Here is a 27482-nt window from a genome sequence, read left to right as displayed (position 1 = left end):
GCTTGGACACTAACTGCACGATTGATTGATTGACTGATTGTTTAATTTATATCCCGCCCTTCCTCCCAGCAGGAGCCCAGGGTGGCAAACAAAAGCAGTAAAAACACTTTAAAACATCACAAAAACAGACCTTAAAATACATTAAAACAAAACAACTTTAAAAACATTCTTTAAAAAAGCAATTTTGGAAAGATTTGAAAAGTATTTCAATCCCTCTGAGGTATAGCAAAGTGTGGCAATTATCATTAATAGAAAAACTGACACAAAAATTGAGTGCAAAAGGACAAAAATGTAAACATACATTTATTGCAGAATGGTGGAGCTTCATCACATACACTAACACAGCCTTTCCCGACCAGTGTGCCTCCTGATGTTGTTGGACCACAATTCCCATCTTTCCTGACCATTGGCAATGCTGGCTGAGGCTGATGGGAGTTGTGGTCCAACAACATCTGGAGGCACACTGGTTGGGAATGGCTGCACTAAGAAGACAGATAATAAAAATAAGGTTCCCAAAGCCTTTCAAAACCTCTGGATTTCATAAATGTAGCCAAATAAAATTAAAATATTGTTTGTATGCTCATAGAGAGCCAGCGTGACATAGTGGTTAAGGTGTTGGACTACGACCTGGGAGACCAGGGATCGAATCCTCACATAGCCATGACGCTCACTGGGTGACCTTGGGCTAGTCACTGCCTCTCAGCCTCATGAAAATCCTATTCATAGGGTTGCCATAAGTCGGAATCGACTTGAAGGCAGTACATTTACATTTTGTATGCTCATGGTCAGAGAAAGCCATTTTGTATATGATATATCCCTCTCAGTTTTGGGGGTTTGTATATTTTGTTGTAAATAAAAAATAAATTAAAAAAATAATTCTGGAAAGGACAGTAAGATTTCACTAAGGCAGCACCATCCTCCACCAAGCTTTTGCTTGCCTCTCTGGAATGGTAGAACCATAAAGCTTTCCACGGCAAGGAGAATAAGAAGTGCAAGGCTGTATATAACGGAATGAGGATCACAAAATCCATAGCTGGGGTACATCAAGTAGCCAGGATAGGGTTTAGAAAATCAGGAGTCCACCACACTGGAATCCGTGATGTTATAGTGCCTTCCCAAAATGGACAACAAAAGAGGAGAGAGGGGGGAGGGGGGGAGACACCACTGGAGGTTACCGATCAGCCTTTTAAAAAATTCTACTCAGGTATCTTGTAAGCTCTGACTCACAGAGAAGCTCGGAGGGTCGTAACAAGATCTAGGGCCTTTTCAGTGGTTGCCCCCAAATTATGGAACAGTCTCCCCGATGAGGTGCGCCTGGCACCCACACTTTTAGCTTTTCGGCGCCAGGTTAAAACCTTTTTATTCTCCCAGGCATTTTAATCTATCTTTTAGCTTTTAATGTATATCAGGTTGATTAATTGTTTAATATGTATGTTTTTACTGTTTTTTGTGATTCTATTGTATTTTATCCTATGTTGTACACCGCCCTGAGAGCCTTCGGGCTGTGGGCGGTATAGAAATCGAATAAAATAAATAAAATAAATAAATATGTCTATAGTGGGATTTTTTAAACAGCAACAACATATGTAAACAAATAAAATTATCCTTTGCTCTGTTTTTGACACTCATCTAATAGTTTGTTATTCCAGCTTACACAAATATTAGAGAAAGTTCATATTACTTCTAAGGTATTTTTGGATGCTTTTTGCCTTTGTTTTTTATTGCTTTTACAGATGATAAAGTGGAACAAGAACATATAACTTTTGAGACAATTAACAGGCTTAAAATAAGGCAATATTCCTCATTCAAATCAATTCGGTATTATCATCCTGGGTCTAATGCCCTCATTTTTCGCTCTGCTGCCAATCTATACAAGGAACCAATCCATTTCTAGAAATATCAGCCTCCTCATTTGTACCACATGGCCACTGCAGGGAGCTATACCTTTAAAATTCTCTGCAAGTTTTCCTCCTTTTATCAGGTCACCTCCATTAACAAAAACAACGTACATGAACTTAGATTTTACTGCAAATACCAGGACATATCCAGAAACCAGCTTCAGACCAGAATGGAGCTTGTCAGTATGAGACACTAGTATAATGTTTCAGAAGCTTGCTTCCACAGCACCAGTTCACAACACTTCCTCATCAAGTATTTGGCAGAAATATTTCACGGTGTGTCCACAGAAGCATACCTGTGGTTACAAATGTTTCCCAATATTTAAATTATTTTATTTAAATGCAACTAAAGTATACAAGCCTCTCTGGGCCATCTGGTTCAATGTATTTTCCAGAGTCAAATGAATAGGTTCCCCTTTCATGTTTTTAAAATAAAATTGCTTCCAAAGTCCTTATTTTGCATGTCTCAGGACTACACTGAATGCTACAGAATTGTTCTGCTGTTGATCAGATAAATCTTTATGATGTTAAACCAAAAGCAAGTTATAAGGCTATAAGTATATCCTAATCTGCTTATTTGGCATTTTCTTCGATTAATTCTTTATATAAAACATTGCACATTTACTGTCAAAATTCATCAATTTGGAAAAAATCCTATATGCTGAGGGAAAGCAGCATGTAGCAATAATCTTCAAATTAGGAAACCAGGGTAGAAATGTCAACATTGCACTAGATACATCAGTACAATAATGGAATTATCAGCTCCGTAACGAAGGAATAGTTACTTAACTATTCTGAAGTGCAATGAAAAGCCACAGTGTGTGAAAGTCAGGAGAAAAATTAAGAGCAGACATCTTAGTTTTAATTTAAAAGTCTCAGTATACATGACAATACTAGTTCACTCTCCCTCTCTCCTGCCTGAGGTTTCTCAGGGCTAACCCTTTATCATCACAGGAGAAAATAGTACATACCTCATATGGAATGTTCCACAACAAGAAAGGTGGAGGGAAAAGGGGGAAACAAACATTTTATGTCACAAGGATTTCCTTTGGAGAGTTTTGGCTTCCAATATTCTCAGCAGAAGTCTGACAAAGATCTATTTTCTTCAACTTTTTTTTCATTATCTGCAAACATGCATAGATAAACATGCTGCAAACTTCCCCGGCAATTCAGATTCCTTACTCACTCCTCTACAATGAACTACAGTCCTTTTAGAAAAGAGGGGAGGGTGAAAGGAGAAGGAGGGAGTAAAGTTCCCCTGAAAGATATCCTAACATATGAACTGCACTGCTGACACATAAACAACTCCCATATGCTTTGTGCCTCTGCCTCTGTATTTGCTCCAGGCCTGTGACTTTGCCATTTATTTTTAACTTATTCTAAAATGCTTCTTTCAAGACTATTAAACTTCTAGGCTTCATACAGGATTAAGAATGCATCCTACCACATAGCCTATAATATACTGCAACTATTTGTTATCAACAACTTTCTACAAGCCAAATTGAGGTGAGCCTTTATAGTGACATTGCAATGTTTGCCATTTCATCTCCTGGAACCCTCTCTGCCTTCTCTCAGATGTCTTCTGAAAACTGTATTGTTTAGGCAGGCCTTCCCAATATGAATTTCTCTTTTAACCAACCAGAATTTACTGGTGTCTTACTGTTTTTATGGAGGCTGATTATAAGATTGTATGCTGTATATTGCCTTGAGATACTTTTATGCAAGTGTGGATTATAAATACATGCTACTTTTTCTGACCTTGTTCAGAACCTGTTTTAAACTGGAAAGTCTATACGAGCACAAATGTCGAAGTATTTCATGTTAGTGTTCCCATCACAAAAATACAATTATCATGTAATACCTGTGCTTATAAGAATACTTAGCAGTCAAGATTTCAGAAAACAGCTAAAAATAGATCCTCCCCAACTCTTCAGATAAAAGTCTTGTCTGCCTGCATTGTGCTCCCTTTGTGCACAGCCTACATGAGGTTGCCAAGCAACTAGTCCAAGTTCAGAAGCAGCCAAGCAGTGAGCTGCAGCTAAATAAAGATTTAATGGAATTCTCACATCTGCAACAGCCTACAGTCCCTTAAGATATTGAAGAAGTGAAGTGATGAACAGAAGAGTCAAGGAACATATCAGGTTAAGTCAAGGAGATGAAATGCTTTATTTCTAACAACGCCAGTTTCTGCACCAAGATCCAAACATTTTATCAACGTCTGTAGAAAATCTAAAATAATGAGGATGCTAGGAAAAAATATGTTTTGCCATGCAAACCACAACCATTTGCATTTGGCCATGCCAGGAATTCAAGAAAAAAAGAAGGAAACCAAAAACAGAACACCCTACCCACCTCTATGTCATTTACCTATATCTGGAAGTCCTTCGAACGCATCTCTTGACAACTGCACAGGCTACATGCTACAGCTACCCTGGGCAGCAATTGTGAAACACTTAACACTCTGAGAGTGCTAGAAGCCCTCCCCTCTGAGGATGGTAAAGAAGAGCAGACAGCAGCCACCTGTTAAATTCCTTCCATCTAAAGCAGGACCAAGGAGGACTCCTACAAAGAGGAAGGAGAGCAGGAACACTGAAAGAGCTACTGTATCAGATGAATAAGCCTCTGGTGTCTTTGCGTTTTCCCCAGAGTCACAGAGAAAGACAGCTAAATATAATTGGGGGGGGCTGCTGGTGGTTTAGGCTGCTATTCTATGGTCTGAGAGCAGTCATCATAGGAGTTCATAGAACTGAGACAGAGCTCACATATTATTGTTGCAATTAATAACATTATTATCACTCCCTCTTATAGTGAATTCAAGAGGTGAGTGCTGACAGAAATGAAAACAAAACACTAAGAAACAAGAAGGAAATGTCCATATGCTTGGGGAAGCCCCAAGGTGTACAGATGGACAAAAAAGTTTTCAAAACTGAAAGGGAGGAGAAAAACAGCCCACAAATATTTGAGCATGCTCAGTAGCCACAGAATGATGAGTGACAGTTGAAAAATTAAAACAAATACCTGGAGGGAAGGGGGAGTGGAATGTCCTATTTAAGGCCTTTACACTTTATAATATCCTGCCTGGTGCTTGGGTGGGTGCGTGGAAGCTTGAACAGGAGTATTTTTGCTAAAAGGTGAGGATACAACACAACTTTTTGTTGCAGGTCCCACATAATAACACAGCTATGTGCTGTGCACACACATTAAAAGAAAGCAATGCCTTGCCCCAAAGTATGTAGTCTATTATCTCTTGTGTCTAAGGGAAATGGGTCAAGGGTGTTTCATATGACCAAAAATATTAGTGGCCATAATGCTGTTTCAAAATAAGGGAGAAGACAAAGGAAGAGAAAAAAACAGGATTGCAGTTACCTGTAACAGATGACCATCAAATGGGTCTCCTTTCTGTCCCACTGTGGGAACTTTACATACCCAAGGCCAGCTGCAGAATCCTCTAGAGCCCTTCTAGATGAAGCACTCTCTCTCTCTCCTAGTGGTTTTACCCACTTTCCCATCATGCAGAGCAGAGGAGTACCACATCTCCTTCCCAGTTTCTTTCTGAGTCCTGGGGGAACTCCCATCAGTAGATAAAAGAAGACAGTGGGGAAGGTGGGAGGGATATGACACCGCACAGAGTGACATTTGATGAATATCAGTTACTGTAAGCACAATCCTATTTTTATGTTTATGGCTTCTATGCATTTAGCAATACCATTCACCAAGGAGATAGTTGTGAGTCTCCTAAGAAAATAAGCTGTGCAGAATTGCTTTGGCAACGTCTCTTTCCTTTCTTATATTTACATCCAACAAATAATGCTCAATGAACAACAAGTGCCAGGTCAAAGCTTTACAAATGTCCTCTATGTACACTCCAGTCCAAAATGGCAACAGTTAAACTGGTACTGCCAACTCATAAGTCCTAATAAGGAAAGTAGCTCAACATGAAACATAGTTAACACAAGGTTTCTTGCCTTTTATTACCCACATAACAAATGAAAATATGAAAATCAACTCATTGGGATTGGGAAGAACTCACATGGAGAGTAGTTCTTTGATGCATCTGTCTTGGACCAGGACAGGAAATGAACTGGGGTCTGCAGGGCCAGCAACGCCCCCTCAAGCTGCAAACTTCAGCGCATTTCCTGTCCTTGGACTCAGACGACAGACTACTACCCATGTGATGGACTGGCATCCAGGGAAAATTAGCAGGGGCAGCCTTGGACATGTGTGCTCCCTCTTCCCCTTCTTTCATGCTAAAGGGAAACTTAAACATTTCCCCTTCTAGTTTCTACAAATCACAGTTTGATGTTTCATCCAAATGTGGAAAACCATGGCTTGTGAAAACCAGGATTTTAAATCAGAATCAAACCATGATTTGGGATCCTGATTTGCAGGCAAACTATGGTGTGACAGCACAGGCTGTAGCCTGCACAGTGAAAAGGAAAGCAAACAGCCAAACCAACACTTCCTTCTTGTTAACTTCACTGCTGCCACCAAGCGGATATCTATTTTTCTCTGGCTGCCTTCATTAAACAGTCACTTTAAGGTTCTGGATTTCAACTGGTCCAACCTATTCCTAATACTGGGTAGAGTGGCATGGCATTTAGGCATGGGATAAATAACAAGGCCTCAGATCCCGTTTTTCCAACATAAAATACGCTTTTATTTAAGGATTTGGTAAAGCAACGAGTTAAACAGTTTTTGAGAAAATAATTTTAGAGAAAAATCACAGTTTGGGTAGTTACCTATAAGAAGAAATTACCCATTAATAACCACATCCAGCTATACATATTCTAGACTGTTTCTCTAACCAAGCCAATACTTAACCATTTGCATCCCTCAGTTCAGCTTCTGGATGCCTTCATGATTCTTTCCTGGTTCTTTTATCCTGAAGCTCTCTAGCTCTTCAAAGTTTCTGACCCCACAACCTTAAAACTAACTACCCTATTTTCATGGCCAGCACTAGGCATGCCTGGGCCCTTGGGCACCTGACCATGATGTCCCCAACACCCCCCCAGGAACAGCTGGCACGGGTTTAAAAAGGCCCATCAGCCCCACCTCCTGCACACCCTGATGCAGCAATGCAAGATGTGGGGCTGCCGGATTATTTAAGCTCGCACTAGCAGCCTCGGGAGAGGGTGTTGCCTGGGAGGGTGGAGCTCCCATTCTGCAATCTGTGGCAGCATTAGCCTGGCTACAAGCCAGTCCCTGTGACCTGAAGCTGCCACAGATCTTGGAATGGGTGCTCCACCCTCCACCCCTGCCTAAGAAGAGGCCCCTCTGGGCTGCAGGGCCCCTCAGACCCATGCCCAAACTGGCTGTCCACTGGCGATGGGCCTGCCTATTTTCTAGTTTGACTTATCTACAATATTTTCATCCCCCCTTCCAATCTTTTAGGGAATCAGAAGAATAGACTCCTGGTTAGTTTTCTAATTATCCCCAGATTCTCAATAATCCTCTCTATCTGTGGCATTCTTTCTCCAGAAGGACTTGCTTGACATCTGTCCTGCTACCTTTTTGATACCATGGAAATACCATCTCATTCTTCCAAACCTTTTACATTTCTGAGTATTACTGTTTTAATCACTGACCTTACTGATAGGTTTTGTGTGATTTTATGTATCGGTTGTGATACTTGGTTCCAGTTAAATTATATTCTTTTATAAACCAACCTGGGAACCATATAGCTGAGGGCAGTTTAGAAATTTATTAAAACAAGTTTGAGACGGAAAGGCATAGAAAAAAGTACCCCCAACCTACTATTGTGCATAATCAAGGCCACTTTGATTTCTATCACATCAACAAACAAATCTGTCTGAAAACCTTTAAACTTTGAAAATTGATTGCAGATACGAGTTCCCAGATCTGTTTAAACACTCAAATGATTGCCAGAACATACACATATGCCTGCAAACTTATTTTGTGCCAATGGCACCCATTTCAAATATTCATTACTTCCTTGCAATACAGCCATGCCCTCTTGTTTGTTCAGGATGTACATTACCATGGTATTATCTGTAACTACATACACTACCCTTCCCTTCTCCACTTGTGCTAAAAAAGGTAGAACATATCTTACTGACTTTAGTTCTCTTGCTGACCATCTGCCCCTCACCACAGCCCCTGCACAATAAACACTCCACCCTCCCAGTGAAGCATCTGTGGTCAGGATACGTATAGAATTTCTGTGCCAAAACCAGCTTGCATAGAAAAATCCTGTCATACACCTCACCAGTTCCGGAACTGTATACAAAACCTTGATGCTTAAATGTTGATGCTGCTTGTCCCTCATCAATTAGAATACCTCCTCAACAAACCATTCATTCTAAGTCTCTTACCTGGTACCACTGCAGTGATGGGAGAGGCCATCAGCCCTCTAAAACCACTGTATTCGGAGAGCATGTTGTAATTACATTGTTTTGTGATCCCCTAAGATTATATTCTCTCTTATTTTCCTCCAAAACAAAAGCTCTTGCTTGGACTGAATCTAACAATCTCTATCAAGTGAATGTGCTGTATGGAAACAATCCCCTAGAGTATTTGCAATTGCAACTTCATCCCTCTATTACCAGTTCTACACAACTATTCAGAAGTTCCTCTAATTGTGCCAGTATGTCAGCTGTTTAGATACAGAACATATTATTATATCCCTTCCTTCAGTCTTGGATGTGCTATGACTATGCCATTCATTTCACAAAAATCTGCAGAGTTGTGGACAACCCAGTTGGTACTAAAAATGAAGATTTCCATGTTGAACATTCAGGAAATTTCTGTAGCGTTTATTAAAAAATCCATTATTGCAAACACTGCATCTGTCTAATAATTGTAGATTTTCCCTTTAAGAAAGCTTCTGAGTTTTGTAGTTTTGATGTTTGTTAATGACTCCCATATGTAATATAGGTGTTTTTCTTTCTCCTTTCTTGTCTATGAGAAAATATCTGAAGTAAAACCCCTTCCCTACAGACTTGGTAGTACTACCTTTACTGCACCTTTCTAAACCAGAGTCTCTATTTCCTGCTGAAGCTGTAACAGCAGTTGAACTTTTGAAATCATGGGAGGCATGTCTAGAGGAACACAAAGAAGCTTTGTAACGCAACCATTTAAAATTCCAGACAACACCCACTGGTCAGAAGTGATTACAGCCCAGAAATCTCTTAAAGGGCATAGCATGTTGCTGAATGAGAGTTATCTTTGCAATATAATAGTAATTAAAACCCTGCTTAGACACAGAAGGATGAGATGACCCTTTAGAACCCACCTTCAACTCTGCTTCTAGTTGTCATATCCAGTTCCATAAAGGTTCGAGATGGAAAGTAGCTACTTTGTTTAAAATGTATAAATAGTCTATGTTCCATAATATACCATCATTGTCAATCTTAAAGAAAGCATTAATAAACTTCTATTCTGATGATATTTAATACCATTATGTCTCAGCTGTATTTACAGAACAGCAAGTAGTTCATGCTGGAGGTGTAATGCACATAAGAGTAATATTCAACATATCTTTTGGACATCCCAGAATAAGGAAATTCTGGGTCAATGTAATAAGAGAAATAAAAATAACAACAGGACATGTTTTACCAACAGATCAATTACATATCTTATTTAGGTACAGTAACGATTTGGTACTAGCAGATGACAGGGAAATGGTCCAACGTTTATTGACAGCAGAATAATTATTTGTTATAACGGGGTGGGGGAGGAGAATAAGAACTCTGATACTGGATGACTGGTTAACTGGAGTACGGAACATAGTGTATATTGTCAAACTGATTACTTTATGATTAGCGTTAGAGAGAGTAGGCAGCCTTATGATCTCTGTAAAAAATTGAACATTTTCACTATGTACTGATATAATAAGGTGCAGAAAAAGACAAATCCATATATATTGTTGGGAACATTGTCAAATATTTATTAATTTATTGAATTAACCAGTATAGGTATTCTTATACCTCCTACAAGATTACATATTCAATACATACATTATTGACTTACCTATTTATCATTTATTTTTCAGACTGTACTGTCTTTTTTCTTCTCACTATTGTTTTCTTCTTAAACTGTATTGTTAAACCATGTATTTTAAAATAACAGGAAAAATGTATAGTCTTACAAAACCTTGAGATTTTTTCCAAGTGATTAGAGAGCTGTAATGTACAATCACCTGGCTATGAACCTTCCCCCCCCCAAAGCTTCATCTGTTATCAAACATCTTTTCCTCTGGACAGATTTCTTGAAAAGCCCATGGACTTATACTCCAGAACAAGTGATTATCAAACACAGAAATCTAAATTTTGTCAAGGGAAAAAATAGGGGTGCTTCCCCTAACACTTCTTGCTCTATTGCAAGTAAGGACTGTAAGGGAAGTTCACTCCTCTTCCCCTCTGCATGACAGAAAGGTGTGCAACTATTAGCCAATGGGAGGGGGAAAGCACCTCATGCTCATGGGACTGTTCTTGGCCTGTGCATACACAGCTCTCTATATGGGACAGTTATGAAGATGAAAAGTAAGGAAGATATTAGATTAAATTTAATATTTTACTTCATTTTTCTATTAAATTAATACTTAAAGAGGCTAACAACAACATTGTAAGAGGGGAGAGAATGGCAACTGGAGAGAAGACACAAAGGTTTCTTGAGTGCTTCATAAAATAACAGTATTTTTCTTGAATACTACGGTCTATCATACCACCGTTGCACTTCTCAACTGAGAGAGTCTGAAGATGTTCATTGTTACAGAGTTATTCAGCTGACTACCAAAACGGCTTTCTGAATCCAGAGTGAATGACATTTGGGGTGCACCCAGCACAACAGTTAAGTATCCTAGAACGAGCCTAGAGAGGAAGCAAAAGTAACATTTATTCTTGCTGCACCTCCACCAGGACTACATGATTTTAGAATGCTGCCACAACGCTTGCCTAGCTGGCATAAGCCACCTTGAGTACAGTGCAGAAAGGCAGAACAGAAATCATTTAATAACTGGGGGTTCCATCCCTGTGTGCTTCACGTACCAACCCCTCCCCAGATCACCAAGGCAACTCTGCCCCTCCCTTTTCTGCAGGTCCCTGCTGAAAGATTCAGGACAGATAAAAGAAAGTACTTCTTCACACAGCATACAGTTAAGCTAGTTAAACTGGGAACTCTCTCCCAGAGGAAGCAGTGATGGCCACCAACTCAAGCAGCTTAAAAAAGAGGATTAGACAAATTCACAAAGGATAACGGTATCCAAGGCTCCTAGCCACAATGGCTATGATCTGCCTCCATGATCAGCGGCAGTATGCTTCTGAATACCAATTGCTTGAAACCACAGTGGGGGGCAGTGCTCTTGTGCTTAGGTTCTCCTTGCAGGCTTCCCATGGGCATCTGGTTGCCCACTGTGAGAATAGGAAGATGGACTAGATGGGCCACAGGCCTGGTCCAGCAGGCTCTTATGTTCTTATGTTCTCCCTCTCCCTTTCCCCCAGTTCACTAAGCATCCCCCACCCCCAGATCACCAAGCCTCCCTTTCTGTTCTCCCCATGGGTCACCAAGCTTCCTCCTGTCCCCCCTCATGGGTCACCAAGCCTCCTTCATCTCTCTCCACGGGTCATGAAGTTTCCTTTTCTACCCCCCAAAGGGTTGGCAAGCATCCTGTCTACCAACAGGTTGCCAAGCTTCCCTCTCCACCCCCCAAGGGTTGCGAAGCTTCCTCCTCATTCCCCTCGATGGGTCACCAAGCTTCCTGTTGTCTAGGCATTGCAGCAGTAGCACTGAGGCCTGGCAGAGGTACCTAGGCCTATATCACTCTGTGGCTCGCCCAGGCCACTGCCTGCCACTATTTTATTTATTTAATTTAATTTAATTTAATTTAATCTATCTGCTTGTTCTGCGCACTCTGGCACTCTTGTTCTCTCCCTGGGCTGCCAAGCTACAGAGCTACAGGCGTTGCAGTGCTCCACACACATACACACACACAGAGGTCACAAAGCTCTGCAGGCCTCGCAGCATCACCACTGACGCTTCCCGGAGCTGCCTCGGCCTGTCGCTCTGGGGCTCTCCCAGGCCGCTGACCGGCACTTACTTGCTGTCCTGCTCTCCATGGCCCAGGTCATCATGCCATAGCTTGCAGCACCACAGACCGCAGCATCACCCCTCTGTGATGCTGCAAACTGCAGCGTGATGGGTTCAGAGCTTACAAAAATATTGGTATAGAGGGAAATAAAATAAATGAGGCTTTCTACAATGACTGCAACTATGGTTGCACGTGTAAACCAAAATAATAACAATACTGAATCATAACCTTCCCTTTCAGATGCCCCCTTTTCTTTACTTTATTCACTCCGGGGGGTTGTGGGAGGGTGCTAAGAAACAAGATGTAAGTGGAGAATGGAAAGTTTGTCTTATGTCAGTTTATGCTGTAGCACTTTCCTATTATAATAGAATAAAATATTATTCATAATATTTGTATGCAGCTATTCTATTATTGTATCAAATTTATGGATAACAACAGCACAGTATCAACATAAAATACAAATAAAAGATTATAACAATGCAGTTATATGTTAAAAGCCAATTAAAACACCAATTTCTGGTGGAAAAGGCACTAAGGAGGAGTCTCATTGATTCTGATGGAGAGAACACTGTAGAGCTGTGACACTGCCGCAGAAAAGGCCAAATCTCTTATGCTCAGAAGTTCCATTTCTCCAGGAAAGGTCACAGCTGGTAATCAGCTGGACTTGGTAAAGGCTCTCTTAACAAACACCATCACCTGAGCATCCAGGAAAAACGATGGGACATAGAATACCACAAGCTACAAACCTGCTGTGTCAGGAATGCCCTCCCATCCAGGACAGGTTGAACCACCTCACCTAGATCACCAGTATATTTGAGCACAAACATCCTCACTTTGTATGGTCTCAGATTCGGTTTGTTAATCTGTATGACCTTTTCATGTTAAAACAGTGGGAGACAGTATGAAAGCTTGTGGCACCCCACAGCACACATATCCCCAACCCTAATGCCATGGCAGCCAGTATTCCAGGAGGTAATGTTGAGAGAGCCAGAAGAAACAACAGGGACCCCACCCAGGGACCCAACTCTGATTCATCTCTTGGAGATACCTGGAGGGCAGTTTGCATTCCAAAATCAGACCTAAAGCTAGACTGGAATAGTGTAAATGAAGGATGAGAGTGTTCCAGATGTTGCTGGACTTTACTTGCCATCAGCCTCAGACAACATGTTCAATGCTCAGGAACCATGGGAATTGTAGTCTAGCAACATCAGGAGGGTCACACATCACTCACCTCTGGTCTAAATAATCAGTTTCATTCAGAAACATTTGAAGTTGAGAGATATGCTTGAATACCTTACTAAGATATGAGAATGCTGATACAGGGAGACAGTTGTTAATATCAAAAAGGGCAAGGATACTTTTTCTGTAATAAGGACCTCACCAGACAATTGTGGGGACCACTTCCAAGAGGGCAAGCACTAACTACCTCAAAGCCCATTTGACAGTCCCTATCTTGCTACTTAATGCAGTCAAGATGAGCAACTTTCAAGCATACACACATATAGTTCCACTTTTACAATGAGTGTCTACATCCTCAGGTATCAAATCTGAACGTTGTAAAAAAAATCAACTCACTTGTTACAAAATTGAAATCCAAGTCAGAGAACATGAACTATTTTGTCTGCAAAATGTCTTACAAATTGGTCACAGTGGGTTCTATCAATCCTCCGTCTTACTTTTCTTTTCATTGTCCCCAGCTTCTCAGAAAACCAAGGAGCTTGCCAGAATGAACAAAAAAGGAGAGTACATTTAGGAATGATCTTGTCTATGGCCTGGATTATTCCCCTATTCCAGAGATTGACAAGGGCTGTGACAGAGCTACCAGACATGCCAGTATGAAACCCCCGCCCCCAAAAAACATAAAGAATCCATCCAGATCCATGAACCTTTCGGATTGAACCATTTTTGGGGGGGGGCTCCCTTAGAGGGTTTCAGAAGCCACCAACAATCCAAACATGATCACATAACGGACAATGGAACAACTGATGGTTCATCCACCATCAGTTCATCATTGTTCTGACCACTTGTTATCCATCCTTCCTTCCTTCTTTCGTGATCTTTCTTTGCCATTTGATGAAAGTCTGTTCACAGGGCCAAAACCAATGGAATTTCTGTCTTTTGGAATTTTAGTCTTCTTAAACAGAAAAACAGGCAGTAAGCTAGCTATATGAGTCTATCCAGGGTGTTGGTTTTTTCCTTACAAGCATGTTGCAAACCTCTTCTCTGTCTGGGAAGAGGTAAATAAAACTGTTTTGCCATTACTTTAAGTACCAGTGCTTCACATCTATAGCAGCCTCACCTATAAGCACCCAAGCAGTCCCTGTAGCAAACTCTAGCACCCAAGGCCTCACAGAGAGTAAGAAATACAATATTAACTATGTATTTATAGAAAATAAATAACTCTATGCCTTAACATTCCCAAACACTCCATGTCCTGTGCCCAGCAGAGATATAATGCTAGCTCTAACATAGCTGCAGTTCTAGAAGGCCTTAGTTTGATATCCAAGAACTTAGGCATCAAGTAAGCAACTATCTGCCAACATTTAAAACTGCCAGATCTGACAAGCACACAAAGCCAGCAAGCTATCTGTCAAAGTCTAAGGGGTGTGTCTCTCTGTCTGAGTGTAGTGAGGCTCTGCATGCATGCTTACCAGGGCAGTAGGTATCAAGGTCCAGTTTTGGTGCTGAAGTGAGAGTTGGTGAGCCAAGCTCAGATTCTGGAATTCGAGGGCTCTCAACAAATTTTGCCTTCCTTAGAGGAGCTTTAGAAAAGGGAAACACAAAGAGGGTTCATGAGCAAGAGAACGGTAAATAACACATGGAAGCATTTAACTAAACAATGTCAGGCCCTGATCATGTTCCTTTTTGTAATGCCAAAAGGGGGAAGTCTGCATTTCTCAGAAAAGAGGTGGACCATACTAAACTGCTGCAAATTAATGCAGATACTTGATCTTCCTCACATTTTCTTCCTGTCTTTTGAGACACCTCTGGATGAAAAAACCACCTTCAGCTGAAATTAGAACACTTAACAGTGGAATCCTATTTACTCAAAGGCAAGTCCCACTCTGTCCAATGAGGCTTACTCTAAGGTAAATGTACACAGAATTGCATATTAACTGCTGTGTCTCTTGGACAGATTATGCAAAGATTTCATGCACATGCACAAGTGATGGGAATGATTCAGCCTCCATCGTAATCAAGAGGAGCCACATTTTATTGGCCACTCTATAAGCCACTTCAGAGCAAAAGAATCATGCATTAGAATGTCTTAAGAGTATCCAGTCTCAACTTCTCTCCTTCTAATTACAGCTTCCACACAATCCCAAGGGCACACAGATATTGAGGGCACATGGAACTCCCTGACTATTGACATCAGGCAGGTACCTTCACTGTATTCTTTTTGGCACCTGTTTAAAACATTTCTGCTTAGGCAAGCCTATCCAGATACATAGATGCTGATGTGTTTTAATCTTCTTGGTTTACTGCTGATTTTGTTTTTAAAATGTTTTAATTACTTTTAAAACTGTTTTTATTGATAATGTTAATATTTCTTGTCAACCGTGCAGAGGTTTTCTACTATCGTGTGGTATATAAATTTTGTTAAATAAATAAAAATGTAACTGTGCAACTAATAACATCAATCATTTCTGCTTACTGAATGGAAGTCTCATTGGGCCATTCTCTCAGGTTCTAGATAGATTATAGTAGTAGTATTTTTCAGAGAAGTGAAGGCAGTATGATTGAGCCAAATTAATGCATGAAATGAAAGCAATCTTTTCCTGTCTGATTAGAATTGCTGGTCAAATAATTTTTACAAAACCCTGCAAGGCCTATTTGACCAAAGACCCTACAGGGACAAGAAAAGTAACAAATGTATTACAGGCAACATTGGTTCTAAAAAGTTTATGAAGAGCCTTCAAGTCTCTGAGAAGTCACCATCTTTAAACCAACACAATGGCTACCTAGGGCTATAGGAGAAAGTCCATGGAAATGAAAACAGCACCTGTAAATTTCAATTTAGGGAGAAGAAAAATCTTCACATTTAGTAAAAATTAATTTGCCATGATTAAATTATTGGAAGATCTGTTTCCTTTAGAATACAATTAAATTATTAACTTCTTTGAATCAAAGCAAGCAATCCATATGGGAAATAACCTATCATGTGAACTTGCATACCAAAGTAGGTAGCTCAAGTATTTAAACATTTTCCACTTGATCACCACTTCATCCTAAAATTAAGATGTACAACTCCCAAATGCTGATATATATCTGTGGGGGTAATAAAAAGATTTTTAGAACAGTTCTTTAAGGCTTCAGAATGAGTGTTTAAAACATGCCAACCAGTGGAAAGAAATCATGTTGATTAGTGGATTAAGGTTGAAAATATTTATAACTAATAGTGCATAAAAATTGTAACTAAATTACTCCATTTTTAATAATAAACAAGTTATTCCCAAAACCAAGTATCTAGTATACTTGAAAAAAATAGTGTGGTAGAGTAACTAGAGTACTAGGTTTGACTGAAATACTCAAGATGTAATCCCTGTTCCATCATGAACCCAACTAGGAGGTGGCCTAACCTACTTCAGTTTGTGAAAGAGAGTGGCTTGAACAAAGGGCAACAGGATTGAAACTTAAGAAAAGTGTGCCTTCCGCTTATCAGACCTACAAACTCAACAGCAATTGGCCATGTAGCAAAACTCAATATGGAAAAAACACTTGTCAAAAAAAGGCAGACTGGGCAAGATTAACAATTTATTTATTTATTTAATTACATTTCTAGACCGCCCTATAGCAGAAAGCTCTCAGGGCGGTGTACAACAAATAAAATCACAATTAAAATATGAGCAAGTGTGGAAAAAAAATATATATATAGTACAATTATAAAACATTAATAAAATTGCCATTGAGATTTAAATTAAGATCATATTAAGTTTAGAATGTTAAATTAAAATATTTAAAAATTTACAAAATTTAAAAAGCCTGGGCGAAAAGGTAAGTTTTTACCTGGCGCCGAAAAGATAACAGAGAAGGCGCCAGGCGTTTCTCGTCTGGGAGGGCATTCCATAGTTCGGGGGCCACCACCAAGAAGGCCCTAGATCTAGTTGTTGATCTCCGGGCCTCTTTATGGGTTGGGGCCCGGAGAAGGGCCTTCGACGTCGAGCGTAGTGAACGGGTAGGTACATAGCGAGAGAGGCGCTCCATCAGGTATTGCGGTCCGATGCCGTTTAGGGCTTTATAGGTAAGAACCAACACTTTGAATCTGGCCCGGAAACATATCGGTAGCCAGTGCAGCTGCGCCAGGACAGGTGTTATATGGTCAAATTTCTTTGTCCCAGTGAGAACTCTGGCCGCAGCATTTTGCACTAGCTGAAGTTTCCGAACCGTCTTCATAGGTAGCCCCACGTAGAGTGCATTACAGTAGTCCAATCTAGAGGTTACCATAGCATGGATAACTGAGGCAAGATGCTCCTTGCTCAGATAGGGTCGTAGTTGGGCTACCAGCCGGAGCTGGTAGAATGCATTCCGTGCCACCGAGGCTACCTGAGCCTCAAGTGACAGGAGCGGATCTAATAAGACCCCCAAACTACGTACCTGTTCCTTTAGGGGGAGTGTAACCCCATCTAGGACAGGTCGAACGTCAACCATCTGGGCAGAGGGTCCTCCCACCAACAGCATCTCAGTCTTGTTAGGATTGAGTTTCAGTTTATTAGCTCTCATCCAGCCCATTATCGCGGCCAGGCAGCGGTCTAGTACATCAACAGCCTCACCTGACGAAGATGAAAAGGAGTAGTAGAGCTGCGTATCATCAGCATATTGCTGGAAACGCACTCCAAAACTCCTGATGACCTCACCCAGCGGCTTCATATAAATATTAAAAAGCATGGGGGACAGAACTGAACCCTGCGGCACCCCATATTGGAGTACCCAGGGACTCGAGTAATGTTCCCCCAGCATCACCTTCTGGAGACGATTCCCGAGATAGGAGCAGAGCCACCGCCAAGCAGTGCCTCCCACTCCTAAATCCGTAAGTCGCTCCAGAAGGATACCATGGTCGATGGTATCAAACGCCGCTGAGAGATCAAGGAGAACCAACAGAGTTACACTCCCTCTGTCTTTCTCCCGACAGAGGTCATCATACAGGGCGACTAAGGCCGTTTCTGTACCAAACCCCGGCCGAAAGCCCGATTGAAATGGGTCTAGATAATCAGTTTCATCCAAGAGAGCCTGGAGTTGGCGAGCGACCACACGCTCTAGAACCTTGCCCAGGAATGGGACATTTGCTACTGGCCTATAGTTGTCCAAATTATCAGGGTCCAAGGAGGATTTTTTTAGGAGCGGTCTCACCACCGCCTGTTTCAGGCAGGGTGGGACCACTCCCTCTCGTAAAGAGGCATTAATCACCTCCTTGGCCCAGCCGGCTGTTCCATTCCTGCTAGCTTTTATTAGCCATGAGGGGCAAGGATCCAGAGCAGAAGTGGTCGCCCGCACCTGTCCAAGCACCTTGTCCACATCCTCGAGCTGTACCAACTGAAACTCATCCAATAAAACAGGACAAGACTGTGCTCTGGACACCTCATTAGGATCAACTGCTACAATAATGGAGTCAAGGTCCCAGCGGATGTTCATGATCTTATCACGAAAGTGTCGCGCAAACTCATCAATGAGCCTATGAGGGGAAATAAACATAATTAAAATGAACATCCTGCCCCGACTAATGCATGTCCTTAGAGGTCTCCTGCTCACCATCTCCCAGAAGTAATTCATACAACTTGACCAGTTATTTAGAAAGTGGCCGTGTGGTCCAAACAACAGGCCCCACTTGGCATATGCCAAACTACAGCTCCCAATGGCAAAAGATAGCTTTAACCTTCTAAACCTACGAGTTTACCACAACACATATCTAACTGCACAAGTTAGATACTAGCAAGAGGAAGCAACCATGAAATTCCACAGTGGGCCAGGTAAAATTGGACAACTAGACTGCCTGCAAGAGCTGGGCAGCACTAGGCTCTAAACACCTGATGCTGCCTGCAACATATACGTCTACGACAGCTGCAGCCAGGCAGACCAGCAGCACTTTGACCCATTGTGCATGCAGACCTCACCATCTGGGGCAGCCCACATGTAACAATAGCCAATAACCCAGCTTTATGGAAAACATGGGCAGAGAGGGGTATCTTGTACCTCTCACAGATCATAACACAAAACAAAGAATTTAAAACCTTTCCGGCACTTCAGGAAGAATTTTATCTTCTTCCTGCAGCTGCTTGGCAATTCTTACAACTCAAGCACAGCATAGTAGCAAAATTTGGCCCAGTTGTACTAAGCGCAGCAGGTATCCCAGATCTCTTCCAAACAGCACAGACCTTCACCTTTTCAAGAAAAAGTGTAAGTGCCTATACACACCAGTATGTAACATACTAAGCCCTGATCTAGATCCAATTAGACACAAATGGAATAAAGAATTAAAAGCCCACCTAACACCTGCACAATAGGAAAAAGCCCTATGCAGTATTGAACTAGCCACCCATGACATTAGGCTGAGGTTAATTCAATAGAAAATGCTCCTCTAGGCCTACTGGACACCAGCACACCTTAAGCAAAGGGTATTACACCCACAGACAACTGCTGGAGATGCAAACAGCCACAAGCAGATCTAATCCACCTACTATGGAACTGCCCAGTAATTAAACCCTTCTGGAAGGAAGTATAGGCTAGAATTAACTTAGTTGTGGACAAATCCCTATTAATAGGAGACACCAACATAGTAATCGGCTACATCCCTATCAGGTGAGGATTATCAAAAGAACAGGAAGGATGGTTCCATCAAGCCACACTGACAGCAAAACAAGTAGTCCTTCAACACTGGAAATCCTGGACCACCAAGCATGGAAAACTAGATACAAGACCTTCTGCAACTAGCAACCCATGAGGAATTCTGCTACATAAACCACATAAAAAAACCAAACTTTCAAGATGGAAGGTACCCTGCAGTGCAAGGATGGACACTGGGATTTCAACAGAACATTGACAATCATTTACCTTAATGCTTATCTGAGCATATGAACCTGAACACTACATAACATGCCAAACAACTGAACATCAGGGGGAAAGGGGGGGCATAAGGGCAGAGGGAGGGAGGGAGGGGAGCTGGGAGGCATGGGTAGGGTGGGAATAAGACACTACTAATTTTACTGTAATAATTCTTGTAATAATATGAAAACCCTAATAAACTATACATTAAAAATCTCAACAGCAAGTTACAGGGCAGAAGTGGATGTGATTAATGCACAGGCTGAGGTAAGCTTGTGACTAAGCAATCACGTGACTGCTTCAACTTGCATAGTGCCACCAAGTGCCACATGATTGCTTAGGTTTTTGATGAATAGTTTATTAGAGTTTTCACATTATTACAAGAATTATTACAGTAAAAAAGAATTATTACAGTAAATTATTACAGCTAAGAGGCTTAGGGGTGGTGTGATAAAAATTGCTCATTAGTAGCTACAGTGTTCATTGGAACATTATTTATTTAAAATATTTCCATGCCACCTCTTGATCTTACAGACTCTATGGCAGCTTACAAACAATAATTTAAATCCACTTTAAAAATCTCAAAAGTCAAGACAATTTAAAAAAACGATGAAGCAGAGCACAGCAAAATATCAGAATAAAACAAGAGAAGTCAAGTTGCTAAACGCTTAGCTAAATAGAACTGTTTTTACCAAAATAATGATCAAGTGTTTTTATATTGTTTTAAATTCTAAAATTGTGTTTTAAATTGTTTTTAAAATATGTGTTTTAAATTGTATATTTGTTTTAATGTTTTTGATTGCTGTAAACCGCCCAGAGAGCTTCAGCTATGGGGCGGTATACAAGTGCAATAAATAAATAAATAAATAAATAAATAAATAAGTACCCTGATGGGCAGATTTGGGGAGGAAATTCCATGAACAGGGTGGCAACTAAGGATATGTCCATGTTAGCAAAACACCTCATCTCTGAAGGTGGGGGCATCTGCTGCAAGGCACTGGGGAAGTTGTTTTTTTTAATGTTCACTTCTGATCAAGCAATAGGGAAAAATTATATTCAGAAAAAATTACAATTAAAACAATATTTTTACCAAAAATGATTTTTTTAAATTTCTAGCTCTTTCAATCAAAATATCAGTAGAACAGCTTAAGTAGCAACAGCTTTCCTTGAAGTATAATAATAATAATACAACCTGAAGTTATACTATAATGCATATCGCATTAAGTGGTTTATAATGCATATCACATTACGTGGTTGTCAGAATGGTTGACAGAACCAATTCTCCATCTCCCTTTTTGAGAAAAATCTTATATAAGCACTTTTACATACCACTTTGATTACTGAGAATATGGTATGTATAAATTAACACCAAATCCACCATTAGCACCTATTAGATCAGTATGGACAAAGAATAAATAAATTCAGAGAAAATTAGCCATGCTTGAATAAGGCAATACAACCAGATAATATTGTTTTGCTTTATTTTGAAGAAATTTTAGTGAACTTCTGCTGATGCATTCACATCAATCTGTACTAAAATGATGGCGATTTCTCTTTATATTATTACAGTAATAAAAACAAATAAAAATGGGAAAATTCATATGGGAGCATATTCCACCAGATGCCCAGGTCCTAAGCTGTCAGCCTTTACCGGTCAAAGCCAACAGTTTGATTTGTGTTCAAAAGCAAACTGGAAGCCAGTGAAGATCTTTAAGCACATGAATGACACACATCACATTTGTGTTCCCTGTTCCAGCGTCTTGCTTGTTCTTAGAAGAAGAGCAGCATGTTAGCATCTCAGATGTAAATCAGTGCAGCACTTCCAAGCAATTACTAAAACTGTTGGATCTAGGCGGATAGTGGTCAAGCAAACTGCACCCATGCATCGCGGTGCATAGATTAGTTACCACAACAAGTGCCCAATATAAACTTTAAAAAGGAGAGAGAGAAAGAATGTTCACTAGGTCTGGGAACACACAGAAAGGTAGCAAAGTATGCCTAATATTTAAAAGGCAGACATGGAACTTACTGCCTTTGACAGAGCAACTGTAACCAAAATTATGTGAGCAACTCTGTTGACAAAACACATCTCCGCTCATTTTCATTTGCTGTACCAGCACTGAAGTACTTACAGGGACCAAACGTGTGACAGCACAGTGCTAACCATATTTACCCTGAATGGGATTTGTGACCCAATAAGAATGTTCATATTTGAAGTATTTATTCATTTATTATTAAATTTATATCCTGCCCTTTCTCCCAAAGGGAGCCCAGGGCTGCAAACAACAAATGATAAATAGTTAAAAATGTATTTAAAACACATCTTAAAAACAAAACATCTTTAAAAAGATGCCACTCTGGGCTCCTGCTGGGAGGAAGGGTGGAATATACATAAAATAATAAATAAATACATCTTTAAAACAATTACAATACAGATGCATACTGGGATAAGGTATCTACTTAAGAGGCTTATTGAAAGAGAAAGCATGAGTATGAGACAACAAAACAGAAGAATTTGAAACAACAATAAAACATCCAAACAGAAAGATCATAGAAGCTGTTAAGAGATGTGGAGTTGGATGGAGGGGAAACATTTGGTGTTAGAGCAGTAGACCTGGGTGTAAGCAGCACACAGGTAATACTGAAAGCCATGATACTTAATGAGGTCACCCAGAGATAATGTGTGGAGAGACAATTCCAGAACATCAAGAACAAGTCCTTGAGTGATCCCTGCAAAGCTTTGAAAGATCTGTAGTATCCAATGCAGAGAAGTAGCAGATTGTTATTCAATTTGTAATATACAATTACATATATTAAATAATGTAACTCAATGTGGTGTATAAATAGTGTTGGACTTGGACTAAAGAGACCCAGTGTCAACTTGCTGAGTTGTGAGGGTCCCTGAGTGAACTATCATGGCATAACTTTATCCATGAGGTTACTGGGAGGCCAAAAGTATGTTTTATTTTAAAAAAAACCTTGTTATTTACATTTTAGATTTACACAATAATCATGCTACAATTACAAGAAACAAAATATAACAAGTAAGATTCTTATTTTAATACATTTTGGAAGTACCTATACTTTTTAAAAAAGAGCCAAACAGCAACCAAGCAAGACAGATAAGCAACGGAGGCACCAGTGACCATCCCAAGAAGTCAGAACAAACAGGAATGAACATCAATAAAGAACAACAACAACAACAACAACAAGGAAAATGTAGCTACATCACAAATTATCACATAAAGACAAATCACAAAATACAAATGGTTTTAAGTCATGTATATGACAACGTGATAACCACCTTCCAGGAAATAATATGCAGGTATCAAAGTTAAGGGATCCCTTGATTTGTGTGGAAACCATATTTTGCATGAACACTTCCATTATTATGTTGAAGTATGCTCAAACTGAGAGAGGTTTATTACACTTGCAGTATTTCACATTGGACTCCAACTAGGAGTAAGCTTCCTATAGATTCAAACAGCACTCCAAAACCTGTAATGCTCTTGATATATTGAACAATTTGGAACCAAAAAGAGTAAGTCTTTGGATAGATCCCTCAGCAACTGAACAAATTTATCTCAGTTAACGTGAGCTAGAGGTAATGGTGTGTAATGCCATCTAATGAAAACATGAAATGCTAATTTTCTAGTATTAAGAGACATTTGAAAGAAAGAAAATGAGATTCAAATTTTATCCCAGAATGTTCTTCTAATAAATATCCAGAATCCTGTGCCCTCATCCATATATGAGTCATTTATTCACTTACAGAGCTCAGTACCCTTATGTGTAAAACGGGTCTACAGATTATGGCAGTAGTTCAGTCCCACCATGACAGCACAACATTATCATTTGTCTCTATCAGCACAGATAATGTCTTAGAGATGTGAAGGCCTGGGGGAAAAAATCTCTTTCCCCCCGTTTTCCCCCTCGAAAAACTGAAAGGGGGGGTTCCCTATTTTTTTCCAGGCCTTCATATCTTTAGCCTTCATCAAGTTAATTAACTCTTACTCTTATTCTTACTTTTGTAGCACAAGTTTTTCATAGGCTAAGAGTCTACTTCTCAGATACAGGGTTTTTCCAAGGTGGATCACTGAAACTTTTTGCCTGTGGGTTTTGGAAAACCTATACTGGGATTTTATTATTTTAAATCAGAATTCATGATGAAACCAGATGTTGGCATGCAAGTTGCTTCATTAAAGTCCCTTGGAATAGTGAATTGTTTCCTTCTTCGACAGCCTGGATGAGAAAAGATCTGGTCCAATTATACAATCTATCACAAGTGAGAAATCCTAGTGAGAAAATCTAAAATATGGCAAGATACAAAAATCATTTACATGGATTGTCAGAGTTTAACACTTCAATTAGCCAAAAAAGTTTTATGTATAGTTACTTGGGAGTAAGCCCTAATGAATTCAATTGTGCTTACTTCTGAACTTATAAAACCCACTGAACACTTGAAAGGCTCTTACAGCTGGCTGAAATGGAACCTTTAGTTACAAATGGAAACAATATTATGAGTAAGTTGTACCATATGAACTGTTAGCTTGAAGTAGGAAGTCCATCAGAGAAAAGAAGTTTCCAGCTTACACTTTTCCTCACTCTTTTTTATTTCTCTTTCTAATTATTTTTGGCATTTAGTCCCTTGCAGTTCAAGCTAGTAGTAGCAGCTAATCAAACTCAGAGCCATCCATGAGGCTCATAAACTACTCAAGGATCCCAGAATCACAGGAAATTGTTTTTATAAATTATAGTCATATTCTTTTAAGACACACCAAATGTGCTTATCTCTCGAATTCAAAACAGCTTCACAAAGTATACTACTAAACCTTGCATGAATCACTTTAGACAGTAGGCAGAAGAGAGACCAAAATAGGCAACACAACCAACTGCATTTTTCTTACATAACTTTGTACTCCTCTCTTCCCATTTTATGTCTTTGGATACATCAGAAGTATTTTTAGCATCTTGCTTAAATACATGTAATTCAATATTTTATTAACAGTGTCCAAAGCCCTTGATATATATTTCTTTTTTTTTTCCAATAATTTTTATTCAGATTTTCATAAAACATACAAGACGAAATCATAAAACATTCAAAGACAAAAAACAAAATCAAAAATAGTTAAACAAAAAGAAAAAAAGAAAAAAAAAACAAAAATAAAAAATAAAGAGTAAAATATTGACTTCCCATTTGTCAAAGATCAAATCAGTTATAAGTCTATAATATATAACAATCCTGTCTCTTAAGTCATATTATAAAATCACTTTCCTCCAGTAGTTATCTTACTTAATCATCAAATCTCATAAACATTACTTTATTCTTTCCACAAAAAGTCAAAGAGAGGTTTCAATTCTTTAAGAAATATATCTATCAATTTTTTTTTCCAGATAAGCATATCGATTAATCCATCTCATTACTAATTATGATAATCTTATTGTCATAACCATAGTCAAAATAAACATTTCAATTAATCCATCACATCAGAATCTGTTAGATTCAGTAATTTCAGTAGCCATTGTTCTATTATCCCTATTAGTTCCATTTTCCATCTTCCATCTTCAGTAGTCTTGTTAAGTCCAGTAATTTCAGTATCCAATCTTCCATTATCAGTATTCCATAATAATCTTGCTGTCAAAGCCATAGTCATATAGTAAGAGTCTGATGGGAATTACCTCTATCCCAAATATTTTCTTGCCATCCATTCTGAATAGGTTGCTGAAATACTGCTGTAAAATCATATCTCTGTTCTTTTTTTCAAAATACACTGGGTCATCTCTTGAAAGTTTTTCCATTGTCACATGGCTGCAGTTAATTCCATAGATTTTCTCTATATTGGGCTCCATCACATCATTCCAGTCCAGAAGATTATCCATGCCATTGATAACTTTATCTCTAGAATCTTCATTAATTTCTTCAGAGATAACATTGAGTTCCAAACAATAGATTTTATTTCTAAAGTCCATAGACTCCAAATCTTGTTCCTGTTCCACGTTTGTTCCAATCTCCGGGATCTCCTCTCTCACAGGGACCCCTGTTCCAGTCTCCAGGGTCTCCTCTCTCACAGGGACCCCTGTTCCAGTCTCCAGGGTCTCCTCTCTCACAAGGACCCCTATGTCTTTAATCTCCTGTGTCTCCAAACAATAGATTTTGTTTCTAAAGTCCATAGACTCCAAATCTTTTTCCTGTTCCACGTTTGTTCCAATCTCCGGGGTCTCCTCTCTCACAGGGACCCCTTCCAGGGTCACCTCTCTCACAGGGACCCCTATATCTTTAATCTCCTGCTTCATTTTACTCAATTCAATTTTCAGCTCCTTACAACCCTGTCGCAGGTTTTGTTTCGTTATCTCAATCTCATCCATTATTTTCTGAAACATAGTTATTTCCAGATTCTCAGCCACTTTCTTAATTGCCATTTTAAAAGAAAAATATAGGAAAACCACTTCTTATTTCAGCAACAATTGGGTTAATACTCCAAACTTGGTGACATCACAGTATAAACAGAGCAGACAGCCTTATCTCTCCATGCTTAAGTAAACAAAATGCAGTTCCCAGGATCGAAACAATTAATGGCGGTCGTCAGGAAACAGATTCGTCAAAATAAAATAGACCAAAAAGAGAGTAGTCTCAGACAATATAATATTCTTCAAAATAAAAATCTGGAATAGAAATCCCTCTTCTGTGTATATCTTTAGAATGCAAATCCAGGACAGCTTTTTGCAACAAAAACAGAGATAAGCTATTAATTAGTGAGTAGCAGAGAGAAGTTATGGCTCCCCAGTGAGATGTCAAAAACCGATCAATCTGGCAAATCTCTTTTAAACAGCAACAATTTAAGTCAAATAAAAGAAAAATATAGAAAGAAGGGTGCTTGCCTGTTAGTGCGTTCTCTCTTAGAAGATAAGATGAACGTTCGCTTTATCAGATAGAGCTTGTTGTTGAAAATCCGTCCCACCTTCGTCGGCTGGACCTCGTCCCATAAATTAATGAGATCTGGTCGTCCCAACAAAAATAGGCTTTGAGGTTAATCTCTTCGTTTCTCCCTACCCGGGAGAAGTTTAATCAGTCAAAAAAAAAAAAAATCTGACTGATATATCTGAATAAGCTTCTTTTGAGGCAGGAGCCCGTCTCAAAAGCAGGCACAGGCTAAGTCACCCTTCCCGGAAGTCTAACCGCCCTTGATATATATTTCTGACTGTCTCACCTTCACCCCCAAATCTGCCATTTGGCTTTTGCCCTAATTCATCTCAGGGATTATTTTTAAAAAATTAATTAAACCATAGGCTTAAAATAGCATTATAAATACATACAGGTTTCAACACTGAATAGAGAGGCCTTATCTGTCATATAGCTTCTCAAACTTTGGGTCCTGATATGTTCCGGGGGGGATTTGTTTCTTTACAATATTTTTATCCTGCTCTTCATCATTCAAGATGATCCCAGACTAAGGCTGCAATCCAATACATATCTACTCAGAAGTCAGCTCCATTGGGTTCAA

At 39.6% G+C, this 27482-nt stretch overlaps 1 protein-coding gene across 12 annotated transcripts in view; it reads right to left on the bottom strand.

The window, feature by feature from the left end:
• The window catches only part of TANC2 (tetratricopeptide repeat, ankyrin repeat and coiled-coil containing 2), a 378583-nt gene that overhangs the window by 182910 nt on the left and 168191 nt on the right, over positions 1–27482 (bottom strand). For 10 of the 12 annotated variants that reach the window (XM_061588302.1, XM_061588293.1, XM_061588296.1 and 7 more), the window contains one exon: positions 14595–14705. The exons of 1 other annotated variant lie outside the window; for it this stretch is intronic. In XM_061588302.1, coding sequence (XP_061444286.1) covers positions 14595–14705 — 111 coding nt within the window. Of the gene's footprint in view, positions 1–14594; positions 14706–16119; positions 16206–27482 lie in introns of those variants that run through there. One more of the 12 variants, XM_061588303.1, reaches the window with a different exon arrangement.

The sequence above is a fragment of the Rhineura floridana genome, chromosome 11 (genome assembly GCF_030035675.1).
Source record: "Rhineura floridana isolate rRhiFlo1 chromosome 11, rRhiFlo1.hap2, whole genome shotgun sequence".
NCBI classification, from domain to species: Eukaryota; Metazoa; Chordata; class Lepidosauria; order Squamata; family Rhineuridae; genus Rhineura; species Rhineura floridana.
This window is presented reverse-complemented; position numbering and strand designations above follow the sequence as displayed.